Source organism: Pinus tabuliformis, chromosome 9 (assembly GCF_031772625.1).
Source record: "Pinus tabuliformis cultivar Carrire ecotype Pingquan chromosome 9, CPIR1, whole genome shotgun sequence".
In the NCBI taxonomy this organism is placed as follows: domain Eukaryota; kingdom Viridiplantae; phylum Streptophyta; class Pinopsida; order Pinales; family Pinaceae; genus Pinus; species Pinus tabuliformis.
The window spans coordinates 881,111,029-881,128,712 of NC_142307.1; the positions used below are offsets into that span (position 1 = coordinate 881,111,029).

The 17,684-nt window shown below is 37.6% G+C and overlaps 1 protein-coding gene across 1 annotated transcript; it reads right to left on the bottom strand.

The window, feature by feature from the left end:
• Positions 1–2,323: 2,323 nt before the first annotated feature.
• On the bottom strand, positions 2,324–6,198 carry LOC149151597 (cysteine-rich receptor-like protein kinase 15). The gene is made up of 6 exons (XM_089443206.1): positions 4,560–6,198; positions 3,993–4,135; positions 3,589–3,799; positions 3,266–3,500; positions 2,914–3,064; positions 2,324–2,699 (listed from the first exon to the last, which is right to left on the bottom strand). The coding sequence occupies exons 1-6, from the start codon at positions 6,196–6,198 to the stop codon at positions 2,346–2,348; spliced, it is 2,733 nt and encodes a 910-aa protein (XP_089299332.1). The 3' UTR covers positions 2,324–2,345.
• Positions 6,199–17,684: the final 11,486 nt, after the last annotated feature.

Consider the following 17,684-nt stretch of genomic DNA (forward strand, 5'->3'; position numbering starts at 1 on the left):
TATATACCTACATATCACACACATACATTAGTATTTTAATGGTTGATATGTTAGATTATTAGATAAATGGTTAAACTTGATTATTGATCAAGTTTATAGTTAGCCTTAAGTTTGATTAATGACTAATATTCATTAGTGACTAATTAACTTTGAAATTTGGCGTATAATTATTAAGTAATATTTAAATATGATTATTAATATTAAATATATTAGATTCTTGTTTATTGACAATATTAAATATATTAGATTCTTGTTTATTGACAATATTAAATATTATTATTTTATTATTGTATTATTTTATTTATTATTTTGTTAATTATTTATCTTCAGAATAACAAGTTGTCTCCTTGAATTTATTTGAGGATAAGTAATTAGGGACGGTCAAGGGGGTGGTTATCAAGTTGGTGAAGTGGATCACAATTAAGAGGGATTTCATTTTTTTTTTTTGGGGGGGGGGGGGGGGGGGGGCATAAGGTGAGCGGAGAAGATGGATAAGGGGATGCTTCTTTGGTCTTATGCTATTTTGGAGTTGGAAGTAGGAAGGAGAGGAGGAGTGAATGGAGAGGAGGAGTGAATCGAGAGGAGGAGCACATCGAGAGGAGTGAATAGAGAGGAGGAATGAATCGAGAGGAGGAGGAAGGAGATTTCAAAATAGATTAGTTTTTGGTTGGAGGGTGTTGGATCTATTTTGGACACACTATGACTATGGTTCGAGTTGGCCTCGGAGAGCTAGGGAACGTATGGAGGTTCCTTCGGCTAGGAAGTTGGATAGACTTTCTTAGTTGGAAGGGTGGTATATTCAGTTAGGTATATTCATATTGTGAAATATATGTTGTGTTATAAACATGTTATTTTTCCTTCTTATGAAATTAGGTGATAAAATTAATTTTGGTTAGAGGCTGCTTTCTCACACTTTATAATGATGCCAATTTTAAGTGTGGAAATTTCAATTCCCTGCCAGTAGAAATTATTTTATAGGAATATTGCATTAAAATATATAACATATATTGGTCAATTCTAAATTAATAGTGGTCCATAGGAAAATGCGATTGTATAATTTGTTTTGGCATGAACTAATAAATTGAGATATGAAGTGAATCAATTAAATCCTTATGAAAACATAAATAAGGGTGGGAAGTAACTCCTAGTAAATATATGCATTCACATCTTATTACCATCATAAATAAGGGTGGGAAGTAACTCCTACTAAGTATTTGTATTTACATATTATTACCATCCTTTTTTTATGAGAAGACTTGACCAAATTATGTAGGAAGTATCTTAAGGTAAATATATTGTTTAGCTAAATATATGTTATTTTCAATATTTTTAATTTCTAATAATTTTATTGCAATATTAAAAATAAAAAATCACTCCACAAATATTTATAAATTATACATAAATATTATAACTATATTGTATAAAATATGTGAGATAATCACATAATAATGCCATAAAAATTTCAAGTTACATATCCAATTAAATATTTGAAAAATAATTTTTTAATAATATTGAAAAATAAATCTTTTTTTTCAAAATTAAAAATTATATTACTTAATCCTACTTTTTACAACAAAACCATAATAAAAATACCTACTCCTATATTACTCAACCCTACTTTTTAAAAACAAATCCATAATAAAAAACCTACTTTTAGACAAATCCCTTACGGACCACCAGCGGGTTATTTCAGGTGGCGTGGTTTTCCTTAATAACAGTGATGTGTCAACTGACATTTGCGGATAGCAGCCAGAGATGGCTGTCCTCACTGTTGGTTTGACAAACTGAGTTTGATAGGTTTTTCCACCTTTTGGAAAAAAAAAAAAAAAAACTACCTTGAGAGAGACAAGGGAATAATAATTGAAAAGATAAAATATTTTTTTAACATATATACATTCATTTAACAACACCAACGCTGTACCACAAGGTATTAATAATTGAAAAGCTAAAATATTTTTTTAACATTTTCAGAGAGAAAATCATCATGAATTATATTAAGAGAATATAAAATTTTGAATACATACAAAGAGGCCGTGTCCATCATACTGTATTTTTCCATTGTATACGTTTTTTCCATTGTATACGTTTTTCCCCTTAGAAAAATGAAGTATACTTTTTTTTGTCTTTCTTAAATGGCCTTTTTATATGCCTTTATATGACTTTTTTTTTTGAGTAAAGGTGTTGATTAACTTGAAAATTTACTATGCCTTAAATGCTCTAATTTGGGTATTTACAGGGCCTTTTTTTCAATTTGTATATGCTTTGTCCCATCTTGCAACAAAATTCAGAAAAGATGGAGCAGCAGATTATACATTCACCTAACAACACGAACTCTGGAATTAGCATTACCTAGGTACCAGTTCGGTAATAGAAGCATAGACGTTAGATGCAGGAGCTACAGGAGTCAGAGATGATGATGCAGATGTTGTGGAAGCAGAAGCACGTGACAATCCAGAGCTAGAACCGGTGGGCGTGGTAATAGAACTCACAAATACAGGCTTTGTGGGACTTGGTAAGATGATCGAATCAGATGAAAGCATCTGAATGGCTTCAGAGATTGGTGGGCGAAGTGATGCCTCGGCTTGAGTACACAAAAGACCAACATGAATACATCTCGATGCTTGCTCCTTATCACATGTTTCGATTATAACCGGATCAATCATCTGCACAACATTTCCTTGTTCATAGGATCTCCATGCCTGCAAAATCACGAGGAGTTGTCATTTTAATAAGATATATACATGACGGAGAGATACTTAACATAAGCTAGCTTTACTTCAGTTTAATGGTAAACTAGCGCAGAAGTTAATAGGTTGGGAATTCATATCAAAATAGATCAGCACTGAGTACAAATGAAGTGGATAACATGGACTGGCTTAGTCCGAAATAAATGCAACGGAAATATTATCTTACCCATCCTAGGAGAATCTGCATTTCAGGTGACAAACTATAATTCGTGTTATTTCTTCCTGTTATAACTTCCAGGAGAAGCACACCAAAGCTATAGACATCAGCTTTTACAGATAATTGTCCCTGCATAGCGTACTCTGGTGCCATATACCCGCTACATATCCAAATTACAATGTCAAACGTTATACGGTGGTGAAATATTTAGGAATTGAGTAACGATTAGTTATCTCGGCCTAATCCTAGAACGTAATAGGGTAACCCAGAAAGTTGATTATTCGTAGAGTGAAGCATATTCATCCCTGATTATTAGTAGCTTTTGATATTATGGAGAGAGATAATTGCGTTAAAATCTTACAAAGTTCCAGCAAGTCTTGTGCTGACGTGACTTTCATTGTCAGGGAAATGCTTTGCTAAGCCAAAATCTGCTATCTTAGGATTCAATTTCTCGTCCAGCAAAATATTGCTTGCTTTAATATCGCGATGGATAATCCGCAGTACAGAATCCTGGTGAAGATAGAGAAGCCCACGAGCTACTCCCAGTATAATGTTGTAACGCTTGTGCCAATCGAGCTGTTTGCGATGGTTTGGATCTATAAACATGACAGTACTAACCAATTAACATGACAGAACTAAGTACGGTGAAACGATCACAAACATAATAAAACGGAAGTGACTCACGGAATAGGATTTTATCAAGACTCTTATTCGGTAGGTACTCGTAAACAAGCACCGTTTTCGATCCCTCTACACAGTAGCCGAGTAGCTTCACCAGATTTCGGTGTTGAATTTTGGCTACAAGCTTAACTTCATTCAGAAATTCTTTCTTTCCTTGTGCGGAATTTAATGACAACTTCTTCACAGCTATCTCTTTTCCGTCTGGAGTAGTTCCCTGAGACATTTCAGACAAATGATCTGTATGAGAATTTTGTGAAAGTATTGCACCTCAATTTTCTTTGTACTATATATTTCTTTTCAAGCTGAAAATCTACATCCAACGGTCAGGGGTTTCCTGAGAACAGCCCAATGGTGACTATAATTATTAAATCCTAAAAACAAGTAGAAAGGTTCGTGGCCTATATTACCTTGTACACAGGGCCGAATCCGCCTTCGCCCAGCTTGTTATCATCATGGAAATTTTCGGTAGCCGCTAGCAATGTTTCCATCGTAAACATTATTAGTTGTCCGTCCTCGCTAATTCGTGCGTCTTGCTCCACTTCCAGGCCACCTACCAAGAAACACAGTGTTACATCAGAAAATAGTGGGTCAAAAAATTATATGATCTATAACTTGGTTTAAGCAATCGTTTCGTAGGTCCCTTGAAGAATATATGTGAAAATTTTGTTGTCAACCACAGTCCAAAGGAGCAGGCTGTTCTAGCCTGCTTGTCTATCGTATGACACCGTGATGATTTAGCGTATCATATTTTTACTTCCGGGGAAGCAAAATCCAACAATTCTATTTGTGTGCGCCAATCAATGGCCATAGCACATACCCGTCTAAACTGGGGTCTGCGCATATGCACATCTAACTTTAGGCCTTATGTGCTTATGAATCCTGATCAGACGCCCGTTTAGATGAGTATGTGCTAGTCATGTTGTGATTCAAAGAATGGCTATTTTACAAGTTCATATCAACAATTAATGCAATACCTTCGTATCCCCTTCGTTTCATGGCAGACTTCAACCTTTTCCCACTTGCGAACAAGCATACGATTAACCAGAGAACCGAACCGTCAACAACACCTAGAATTAAGGCTACTTTCTTTGGAGAGCTGTGTATCTGGGTATTATTAAGCTTCGGTGCTGGCTCCCCTGCTGGGAGTGCGGGAGGCGGCGTAGTCGAATTAAAGAAACGATATATTTCATAACGAACCATGCAGTTTCTAGTGGAGCCCTGAGCACCTTGCCTTCCAGCAGAATGTGCCAATGTATAATTAATTGTATATGAGAGACAAGTTTTGCAGTCGGTGGTAGATAAATCTCTCCAGCACTGCACCAGACCATAAATCTTTCGAGACAAGGAGTCATTAGTTGTACCGGAAGCATATCTATTCCAGCTTGCAGATCCATGCACTGCTTCAACAGTCAAATTGTCAAATAGGCTACGAAGAGCCGTGTTAAAGACTTCAATAAAGGGCACAAAAAGTTGATTCTGTGGCCTGGAAATTGAAATTTTGAAAGTGCTGAGATGTCCGATGAAACTAAAGTTTTCATAACGTATGAAGCAGGACTCGAACCAAATACTACCGCCGGCCGCATACCCACAATATTGTCGAGCGGCAGCTAATGCGTTCGTTGCACACACCCCGCATTGGTCCACTGTTGTGTCTCCTCTGCATTGAAGAAGGCCGTATATCCGGTCAGGACTTTCGCCATACTCAGAAGTGTTAAATCCGGTCTCGGATGTGTTATGATAAAGACTAACCAAGACTGTATTCAGATTGGTCTGAAACGCACTGGTTTCTGAAAAATTATATGTAATGTTGCAATCTTGTGATGGATAGATCTCCGTATTCTTCGGCTGTGCGTCAGGTGGCGCTTCTGGAGAGGGTGCTGGAAGCCCAGTCGAATTAAAGAAGGAATACATTTCATAACGAACCATGCAGCTTCCACTCAGACCCCTAGCCCCTTGCCTTCCCGTATAAACTGTGAAAATATAATTGATTGTATTTGAGAGACATGTTGTGCAGTCGTCACTCGATATATCTCTCCAGCACTGGACCAGGCCATAAATCGTTCCAGACAACGAGTCTGTAATTGTTCCTGAAGCAAAAAATTTAGAGCTAGATGCTGCCTGACCTGATAAATTGGTGAATAGGTTCCCCAGAGCCGTCATAAAGGCATCAGGGCTGGAAACATTATTTACATTGTAAAGATACCATCCATCGACAGTATCTAGTTGTCCGATGAAACTGTAGTTTTCATAACGCAAGAAGCAGTAATCAAGCCAAATTAAACCGCCGGTGGAATTCCCACAGTCTTGTCGAAGGGTAGTATTTGCTTGTTGCGAACAATTGTAGCATTGTTCGATTGTTGTGTCTCCCCTGCATTGGAGGAGGCCATATACTTGGTCGGGACTTTGGCCATAAACAGAAGTGTTAAACCCAGTGTGGTTGGTGTGTCGAACAAGATTATCCAAGACTGCATTCAGATTGCTCTCAAACTTACTGCCTGTTATGGAGGTAACGTTGGCGCGGCAAGTGTGCTGTGCGTGGCAAATATGTGCATGAATAGTAATGAGGATCAAGATAACTATAATTATGTAGAATAGCTTCATACTTTGCCCCATCTGGACAGTACTGAAGCAAGCAAGACACTCTTCTATTGAATTCCTTAGGATTGTCACACACAGTTGGACGTGCTAATATTAATGCTCCCCAAAATTCTAACCTATTCTGCACAGTTGTCCCATGCGTAGTCGAAGGACATGCCAATACATATAATGCTCACCAAAATTCTAATCCATTCCGCAGAGATATCCTATGCGTAATCAATTGTCAATGGCCTCATAGACCATGTTTAAAAATTTCGGTCCAGATTCCATGATTCTAAGCGCATTGCCCACCCAGCGTATACTTCGGTCCAGAATCAATGAAACCATGTGAAAAGACCCAACAGGTACAATGACTCCATGTGAAGTGTTTTCATGGAGTCATTGTACCTGTTGGGTCTTTTCACATGGTTTCATTGATTCTCTAACTTGTATCTGTTGTATCTTATCCGAAACTCCTATTTCCACCTCCATAGCAAAGTTAATGCACTCTGACATGCAAGGGGAATAGTGGATGTCTTGCTGCTAACATGCCAAAGTCAACTTTGAGAGAAAAATAAATGCAAAGCACTCACTATTCCCCTTGCATGTCAGGGTGCAATAACTTTACTATAGAGATGGAAATAGGATTCTCCGTATCTTCTCTCTAACTTGTGACCGTTGTATCTTATCTCTAACTTGTGACTTGCCTCACTCGAAGACTTTGAATATTCTATGGCTTTAAGTAGTATTAATATGTCTTTACAATTGGATAGGGATTTATTATTAAAATTACAATTTTGTAACAAAATTTTAAATGTTTCAAGTGGCTGAATTTATATATATTAATAAAAAAATAAAATTTTAAATATTTCACCAAACAACTTCACCAGATTCTAATAATTAATACAGTCCATGTCGAAGTCCGGGAACCTGTGGTCCAAAACGAATAGTAGATTGATCCCTTTCTCATGAAAACATCACACGTTACACTCAACAACTACTGAATTCATTATTATTATGCCGCGATTATGTATATATTTTCTCCATGCGGTGGACAACATTGAATAATCAATACAGCGCAAGCGGAAGACTTAGAAGTGGTGATTGAAATAAACAATGAAGTTTTCAATCTTAGAGAATGTTCCATAGTCCATACTCGTCCGACTTTAGGAAGAGAACAAAATATATTTGTACCCCTCTTCATCGACTTGAAATATTTTATACGTATGTATATATATTCTCCATTGGCATGCGTTGTGGTGTCAGCTCAAGAATTATAGATAACTATATATGCATTGTGGTGCCACCTCTCGAATTATAGATAACTAAATTTCCTTAGCGTGGGGACACCTCACCCTCACACCTCACGTCTATCGTACTGACCTAATTACATTGGCTAAATGTGACTATTGCATCTATTGTTTTGGGTTTTTAATTAGATATGTGGGTGATTTTTTAAGTTGGAATTTAATGATAAGTATTTTTTTTAAGGGATAATGTGATTTTTAACTATTTAAAATGTGTTTTTGATATGTATTCATTATTTTGAAAAATTTTATTGTGTAAATTATATAATTTAAATAATTTTATTGTGTAAATTATATAATTTAAATTTAGGATTTGTTGTAGCTCTTACAATCACTTTCCAAAATATTGTCTATATTTTGATTTTGGAGCTTTCTCTTATGTTTACACGAGCTCATTTTTGACTATCATCAAGTATTCATGATTTGAGCTTGACTTATTCTATTCATTTGTGCTTGTGTTTGCTTGATTTCATACTTATCTGATCTTCTTGAGTCACAAGCTAACCTTCCAACTTGACCTTGCAGCAGTCCTGGCTTTACTCCATAAATGTGCAATCTTGGAAAGCAAGCCAGCCTTGATGATGAAAACTGTGCAATCTAGAATAGCAGCTCAGCCTTGAGCTTGAGAATTGCGCAGTCATGGATGGTCACCCAGCACTAAGCTCGGAAAATGCGCAATCCATCCCTTGTGCTCAGAAACTGTACACAACACTAAGTTAAGAAGTTGCATAGTACTCCAGAATTGCACAATCTTTGGCTGCAAAATATACGGTCAGTGGAGCACAAAGACCTTTCCTGAAGGGTTGGAAATCTTATTGAACCAAGTTGTGAAGGAGGGGAAGCCGTTCAACTGGCCGGACTTGTTGGCTCAAAAATTAAGTATCCATGTAGGTAACACCATGAACCCTCCCAAGGGAGGCCAATCAAGATTTTATATGTCTGCATATTTACTGGATGCAACCTGTGCACATAATGCATTCCCTGGCATGAACTGGACTTGGACACCTCGAGACTCTGTCGTACACATTCATTGCAAACTGCTCTCGTATTGCAACAATCGAGGAGTAATGGAGAAGCTCACTGACCAATTCCTCATTCTTCTATACAAGATGATCTTTGAGGAAGAACCACCGTGCATGTCATGTGGAGAAATGGAAGCAGTATTGGAGATCGCATATTGGTTTGCCTCACAGGATGACACCTTACTTAAAGTGTTTGGATGTCATAAGTCGTCACATATTTTACCGAGGTATGTGACTGACAAGTTTTCCATGCAAGAAGTTTCATATCATCTCTCCACAGTGTTCTCAACAACTTTACATAGGAAGAAGAAAGCACATTGGCCAACTCTTCCTATGCAAATTGGATTGTACGAGATAAATCACCTGAAGGTCGCAGATACTGAAGGAAAGGCATACAATACTCGAGACTTTAATATGTATGATCCCCATGGTATTTGTAAATACCATTGTGCGAGAAATCACTTTCAGTGGCTTAACGGGACATTTCACTAGCAGGAGGATCCATGGCAGAATTGCTTTAATGCCTTCAAGTCCCACTAGTTGGTTAGTTTTGCAGGAACTTCACAGGTGACTCCACAGAAGGAAGCTACTTTAGAAGCAATGCCAGCATAAGGGAGTGACCCCACACAGGATAAGGGAAAGATAAAGTTTGCTTATAGTCGAGGGGGAGAATGAATCCGCAAGATGAAAGCGGATCTAGCTATTATGAAAGAAACTTTAGCAACATAGGCAAAGAGGAAACAGAGGATGCATAAAGAATAATGGAGGAAGAGGGAAGAACATAGGAGACTGGAGGAAGAAAAGCATAAGAAAGAATAAGAAGAGAAACAAAAGTAGGAAGAAGAAGAAAGGCAAAGCATAATAGCATAAGAAACAACGTGGAAATAAGTTGAAGAGAAAGAACAAAACCAACAACCAATAGAGGAGGAGAGCAGACATATGCAGGACTAGGAGCTTGCTCAATAGGTTGAAGAATTGATAGATATCATAGACATAGAGGATGTACTAAAGATACAAAATCAAGATGTCGACTTGATGCCTAGCACACAACAAGTCATCGTTCAGTCTCCACCACCTCCAACAGTAGAGTCAACTCTAGACAAGGAAGGTGAAGTTATTCCTCTTTATGATGATCTGGTTATGGACACGTACAATCTATCATGTGATGAACTCTAGAAGAATATTGTACAAGGGTGTATGAAGCATTTTCAGGATGATCTTGCATCTTCTACTTTTATGACAGAAAGGGTAATTGTGGTTGGCATTAGGAAGAATCCTAGTACCATTATCATAGCCAAATTGGCCTTCGCAAGTGCACAAATTCAAACATTGAGTATTTTATTGCCGAGAACAAGCAATTTGAAAATAACTTGCAGGTTGTTAGGCAAGAGGTTGAACAACTTCATTCAGAAACTCAACACACAGTTTCCACACACATTCATCTAGAGGAAATGAAGGCATCGATACTTAGTGAAGTATTGACACTTGGAGAGACCATGCAGAATGTCTATGAGCATCTTGTTACCGTGCATAAGGCAGTTGTCCATGTGCATGGCTTACATTAGCAGTGTAAATATTTTGTCAAAGCTCTCAGAAATGTGCAAGTTGCAATCAATGTCGTGCATGAATGGTCAATGCGATACAAAGGGCCACCGCTTGACTTGGGAAAGAAAATGAAGCAATGGGTGGAGATGGAAAAAAAGAGAGTGTCGATGCTGATCCATAACAACGAGTAGCTTGCCTCATTCATTGGTTACATTCAAGCCTCGTGTGCATGATTATACAACAGTCTGGATTTCTTGGTGAAGTCCCACAGGATCCCATCAGTTGGCACACTCACTGAGTCCAAACCTACGAAACAAGTTAAGAAGGAGATAAAAGAATACTTGGAGAAACTTAGACAAATATCCATCAAGGAATATTTGGAGGTGAATACACAAAATATGCAAAACTACATCGGTGGCCTTGTCCAAGTGATGACAATGTTGCTCATGCTTCAGAAGCAAGTTGAAATTGGCTCCAAATCATTGTACCCAGATGCCATGGAGGCTATAGTCTACTTCTAGCTCAACACCATCACACATTTTGGGGATGTCATCGTATAGTACCAATCTTGGCACCGATACGTGACCAAGAGACAACAATTGGAAGTTGTTGAGCTTGAGTTTTCCCAAACTCAAGCATCATAGTGTTTTGACTGGTTAGGTTGTCTAGTTGGATCTACCATATTTTGTCTTATATGGGTATGAGTGTGAATTGTAATATTATTTGTAAGTGGAATTCCAAGTTTCAATATTAGAATGTGAAGTGTCATGATGTAAGGTAATGAGTTATTTTGTAAAGAAGTTGAAGAGTCATGAGGGTAATCCAAAAATCATAAAGGGGAGTTGAAGAGTCACTCCCTCTTATTATACATATAACCTCATAACTCATGTAAAGGGATTTTGGGAGCCAAGATTTTGGATAGGATTAGGCTTAGAATCAAAGGCTTGGGAGTTTGTGAGAGTCTTGGCCTCTCTATAGCTTAGAGGAAGTATATTTATTTGGAGGAGCAAGCGATGTTGACTTCACGTTCCACTATTAGGGTTAGTGGTTCATCAATGGTGTATGCATGATTGGAACTTTCACTTAACAAAAACTCAAAGCCGACACATTTTCATGCATATGTTGTAAATATAGTAGGACTACTCTTGTTATGTTCGCAATCTATGCTATTCAACTTACGATTATGCTCATGAACTATTTCGTTTGCATTAGTACAAATCTTGTTGGATGTGTGTTGTTGTATTAATTCATCAATGTTAACCTGTGAACTATTTCGCATATTATCTTATGATGTCATTATGCTCGTGTGTTCCTTTCAATCTTCATACTATTACAAGATTTTAAGGGGCTCACTTATTTTCCCTTCTGCGTGGCAAAACCTTCATGCATCATACTTGTCTCTCCATAGGGTCACGCACTTTTTCTCACCAAAGTCACTATACATCACTCTATGCATAATTGCAGCCAAGGAATATCATTAAAATCCATTGCATCGGTAACCAGGCAATATTTCGGATGGCACTCCTACACCAAACGACGTGAGGTCTAATTGGGACTTCATATCAAGGAGATCCCCTGAATATTGGCCAGTCTAGCACCATCAACATTTCTGGCACTAGAAGGAGGGATAGATGACAAGATGAGTCCACGAAGTTTGTTTGAACTTTCCACACTCATTAATGGCTTCTCCCCAAATCAGAACCCCGACATGCTTTTCTAGAACTGCAAATCTGAAAGTTCCGACAAGAATCATTGATGACTTGTCAAATCTTACATTCAATGGCGAGGGTGAATAAACCCTCTTTGATCATATCACTTTTTTTCTTGAATTTCACACAAAACATAATATTCACTACGAGGATGCTTCTTGTAGGTTGTTCATTCTCATGTTCAAAGGGAACATAAAGGAATGGTGTTACACACTGCCAACCACTTCCATACACTCTTTCGATCATCTTGCCACATAAATTTACGCACCTTTCATAGGTATGATTACAATTTTTTTTTTAAGAAAATTATGTGATTGTGAAAAGCACTTAATGAATCTCTTGATGATTTTCACGATCATTTCATTCATTTTTGTTTTGAATTTTTTGAAGATGATTTTAATTTGCCTTTAATGAAAGAGAAATTCGAATTTATTGTTGACATTTCAATGAATCTAGATGAATATGAATTTTTCAAAGGCCTACCAACATACCTCGATATTAGAGCTTCTAAATCTACGACGGATGAGGTTGTTGTACCAAGTGGATCATTGTTTTCTTTTAATCAAACAACTATAGTTTAGAAGGTTGTGGTGGGAGAAATTGAGAATTCATCCGCTGATTTACCACCATCTTATTCCACCCCATATACTTAGAATTCTAGCACAAGTTCGGACTGAAAACCTGGTGTTTGCGATGAAGTGTAATCTCCTCATCCTCGAGCCTTTGGTTCCTTTGGTCCTCCGGATTGTGAGTTGTTGTGTTCACCCGTTTCGAATATTTCTCTTGATTTTCATAAGGATCAAGTTCAAGATGGAGTTGGTTTGAGCAACAAACTTGCAATATCATTTACAATGACTATGTGTGGGAGTCCACATCTGAACAAGAATTTGTAATGAAGGATGTTTATTTTCCTTCCGAACCTCTCCCTCATTATCTTGACATTTTCTGCAATTTTGTCATTCTTGTTGAATCTCACAAAGAATTCCCTTTTGATGATATTATTACTTCCTATCACTCTCAGAACTCGTGGGATGTCCAGTTTTCAGTCGAATGCAAAGAGGAAGAATCTTCTCTTCTTGATCTTCCCAATCCACCATCTCATCATTCTAAAGAAATAGAGGTTGAAATTTCTTATTTTCGATCTTCCCCTCTTTATGATTTGTCATATCATGAGGATGCCTCTATTTATGATCTTGAACTTTCTAATCATGGTTGTCATGATATTTTCACCCATTCATCTGGTCACAAATCTGACTTTTCCGTTGTTGATTTTTATAAGTCATCGGTCTTTGATGATTTATTTTCTGATGATTTTGAACTTTCCCAAGTTGTCGAGGCACTTCATCCCCAGCTGATGGTTATGTCAATTTCTTGTAGCCTTGAGGCTAGTTCCAATTTTGATCAGAATAACAACGTATCTTTCGAGGCTCCTCATCACTCTACCGCACAAATTGAAAATCATTATGTTTCACAATTTTTGCATCCTCCATCTCATTGTAAAGGTAAATCCTCTTTTTGGACAGAGATGATCCCTCTAGCCAACGAGTGGGTCTAACAGTCGAAGTGACAATCTACTAGACACTTTCCTAAGTTTCAATTGAAAAGAGAGATGAAGATGATGGCCTACCTCGTTCTAATGTTATTTCGATCTCCTTTGTTGAAGATCTCTTATCACTTGTGTCACGGGCTCATTCCTGCTGCTCTCAGTGCTTATGCACTTGCACAAGAGATCAAGACACAACAAGGCATGAAAATAAAAATAACATATTCAAAAGAAACCTACTTAACTGATCAAGGAATGTTAAGCTAAATGATACATGAGCATACACATTTAGGGAAAATGAACCAAGTGTTGTATATTAATAGAAAATTAAAGGGAAGCATACAACCAAGCCTTGATGTTGGTATTATCTCCTTGAATGAATATATTCCAAGTCCAAGCTAAGCTCTCCAAGCACTCCTTCTCCAAGCCAAATGAGTAACATATAGGCACAATCTTAGCATAAAGGTACAAATAGACATAGACCAACCATTTGGGAATGGGAGAGGATGAATAAATAGGTTGGGAAAGGGAGTTAGGACCTCTCCAAAGATAGGATTAGGCCCTTATCTCAAGGAGGTAACTCATAGGGATAAGACCAAGAGGCCAAGTTGGGAAAATTTGACCTCATCTATGCCAAACAACCTCCATCTTGCCACTCTGGAAGCTTCTAGGTCACACAACTTCTCATCCTCTTTGGGAAAATTGCCTTTTTGGGATTTTCGTGGGTATACAAGTGAACAGAGTGATGCCATCGTGGGACAAGTGCAGTGAAATAGGCGATCATCATTGTTTTTAGTCTCATAAGCGCGATGATTCTCAAATTGGTGTTTTAGAGGTATTTCTTTTAGGGAAAGATCAAGGCATTTTCCAATCAATGTCTTAGGAAGGATCTGAGCTGCATATATAAATGAGTACACTACATAATGGTCATGTTTTGAGCACTTCGGGGTATGTCACAGGGAAGTGTAGGAGGTGTGACAAAATACTATGTAACACATATGTATTGCACAATCCTATCGCTCAGTCATTGGAGGAGTCATACTTGGAGATCACTATTGAAAAATGCAAGTTTTCTTCTTTCATCATGTTTTCCCAGTTTGAAAGTTTGAAAGTTTGTTCTTGCATGTCTTCGAGTCGTAGTTTATCTGAACACCATAGTGCATCGACATAATGCTTCACATGCACTTTTCTTTCTTACATTTTTGCGTGCATCTTCAAGCTTCGAACGTTTTCATGTATATTTACTTATATCTTTTGTTTGTTGTTATTATTGAATATCTCTCTTGACATGAAGTCCCTCGCTCCTATAGGTCAGTCGATGCATCCATGGTTACACTAGAAGTTTCATTTTGCATAAGTCTAGCCTATTCTCTGTTAGGTTAGGAGTAGGAGTAGTTGTTTGTTTTCATTTGCTTTTTTTCCTTCCCTATTTTGCTTTGTTTTAATTTACATTCCGCTCCACTCTTTTCTTTTCATTTCTTTTCAGTTGTAGAATAAATTTCGCATGAGACCGTGTTTGGTTTCTGAAGCAAGTGTGGTGAATTTCATGAGGAAGTTGTGCTACTATCAATGTTTGGTTATCTGTTTATTCCCCATCTTTGCGTGAATCTTGCGTCTTTTTGTCGATGATACTTTGATGGGAAATGCATTCTTTTAAAAAAAACCATAGTGATATCATGATGCTTGAACCTATAACTAGCACCACCTATTCTAATTGGTCTTTTATTTTTTATTAATCCTTGTCAACTAAGTAGAGTAGAGTAAGGAGGGGAGGAAAACCTTTACAAGTGTGTCAGAGGTATATAAATATCCTTCTTCAAAGCGACAACCTCTCTTTCTCTCAATAAGTCGAGAACCCTCTTCCACCTCACTAAATAAATAAGTGACTATGCAAAGTTCTTTGAACAAAATGAAAAAATGAAAAAAATAAAATAAAGGCGAAAGAAGAGAAACTCTTCCTGCACAGAGAGGTGAAGCAAGAAAGTTTGTCAGGGTAGTGTCCAGACTCACTCGCAGTGGAGCAATGTTTGTGTTCCTAAAGTGACTCTGCTGGGGTACTGTCCAAGCTTGCTGGTCGCAGAGAAATACCAAAGATGAAAAATTAGACTTTGACCATTGTTTTCACTTGTGTATCTATATACTCCTCATACCCAATAAAAACAACTTAGTTTGACTTGGCTTGGTTAAGTGTGTCACCGATGAAGAGAATGGTAGGGACTATATCTTTAACACAATCTAAGTGAAGAAGCTATGGTAATGAATGAACTGAACAATACTTACTGAAGGGTTAGACCTTTTTTACATGATACAAGACCCATACAGAGAGTTGTAGTTCTACAAGTGTGTATCCAAGTGTTGTAGCTGCTACAACCACCCTCCAAAATTTTGCTTATGCTTTGATTTTGGAGCCTTCCCTTTTATTTACATGAGCTCATCTTTGACTATCGTCAAGTATTCATGATTTGAGCAAGACTTATTCTTTCCATTTGTGCTTATGTTTGCTTGTTTTCATATTTATCTGATCTTTTTTATTCACAAGCTAACCTTCCCAGTTAACCTTGGAGCAGTCTTGGGCTTGCCTCTAGAAACTACACAATCTTGGAAGGAACGTGAGCCTTAATGATGGAAACTGCAATCCAGAATGGAAGCTCAACCTTGAGCTTGAGAATTGCATAGTCATGGATGGAAGCCCATAATTAAGCTCATAAAATGCACAATCCATCCCTTGTGCATAGAAACTGCGTAATGCACTAAGTAGGAAAGTTTCCCAGATCACCAAAATTATGCAATCTTCCTTGGTAGTGTGCATGGAAAGTTTCCTGAAAAAGAAAAAAAGAAAAAAAAACAAAAAGAGAAAAAGAAATCCCTAGAAAATAGGGATTCATCATTCGTTTCTTGAAGGTGGAAGAGTCCCTGTTTTTAGAAATTTCCGCCAAGTGTCACTTTTTCCTTGATTTTAGTGCGCGTCATAAACCCCAATTTGCCCAAATCTATTAAATTGATGCCTCTAGAGCTCGTTTGTACTTTTGATATTGGAGCTCTAGCATTCCTAAGGAGATCAAGGAGCCTTCGGTGGAGTTTGCATTTCTTTTCTAGGTGAGTTTTTCTTTTGTCATCTTTTGTCGTGTTTTTTGTTGTTTTTCTTATGTGAGTGATATTTTTCTTGTTTCTCTTCATGGTTGCTAGTTTTTTAGCTTATATTAGCTTGTATAAGCGTTGATTCAATTTTCCGTTTTCCTTTCATAAGTGTCGCATCAGTTTTCTTGTTTTTTTCACACTATTGATCGTCGTTTTAGTGACTTTTCTTGCATATTTGTTTTTCCTTCCATTTTTTAGTTTCTACACTAGATTCACATTGATCTGTCCATACTTAGTCATATACATACTTTAACTTGCATTATCACTTAGATATGCTTGTTTCCTACACCCTCACCAGGTAGATATGCACTTCACTTGGCCATGCATTGCCTTGCCCAGCTGGGAATTGCACAAGTCCAAGGCTCAAGTTGAGAGCTTGGCCTTCGAGACTACGAAATTCGTAATACATGCTAGCCCAAATGCACATTGCGTAGTCCCATGGCTCAATCCTCCCACCTTGGCCACTAAGACTGCGCAATGCACAACCTTTTCCTGCCACTACCCAGGCTGACAGTCGCATTGCTCACTCTCAAGCCTTAGGATGCATCACTGGCTACTGATACTATGCAATGCACAGTTCCCTCAGCCAACCTCCCTCCCTTGGTCATGAAAATTGAAAAATATCTCTCATCAGTGCACTATTTTGCTGCTTGATCTTTCTTTGAAAGTGGATTTACAAAAGCTAATTTTTCTGCCACGAGTGCCTTTTCCATCCTGCAAGTACAAAAGTTGTTGAGCATTTCTCTCCAGTAGTCACTATTATCATGGCACCCAAGAGAGTTGCCTCAAAATAATCCATAAAAAGAGGTATCAGAGAAGCATTTGATAGTATGCTAGTAAACTTGCCACTATATTTAGACGCTCCACTGTATGTGGAGCAGGAATCAAATCTTACATGGCAGAAAGTAAACGAAGCTTTTTTAGAAAATAGCTTCGAAGAAGATCTAGAGGACCAACAGTATACATAAATGTCCATAAATTAGGGCTACACAACATTTCATGAAGATATCTAGCCTTCCCATGTGCAGATGTTTTTTTTGTTTGAATAAGATAGAATATATTACTGCATGAAAATTGTATTTACAAAAGGTTGGATTGTGCGAGAAAAACTCTCCAACACAAGAGCCAACAACACATGCCTTCCTGGCTTCCAATGGAATGGTTTTACATTGAAGCTTGCAAAAAAAAAGAATTCTGAGTTTTTTGAGAAAATTACAAGGAGTCGTGCTGATATTATCTCCCATGTGTTCGAAGGGAG

Bases quoted from the DNA above. Each gene is read 5' to 3' on its own strand.
- LOC149151597 (XM_089443206.1), bottom strand. From the start codon at position 6,198: ATGGGGCAAAGTATGAAGCTATTCTACATAATTATAGTTATCTTGATC. The intron at 3,501-3,588 runs GTGAGTCACTTC...TCATGTTTATAG, and splicing joins TCTTGATAAAATCCTATTCC to ATCCAAACCATCGCAAACAG. The intron at 2,700-2,913 runs GTAAGATAATAT...GTGATTTTGCAG, and splicing joins TGCAGATTCTCCTAGGATGG to GCATGGAGATCCTATGAACA.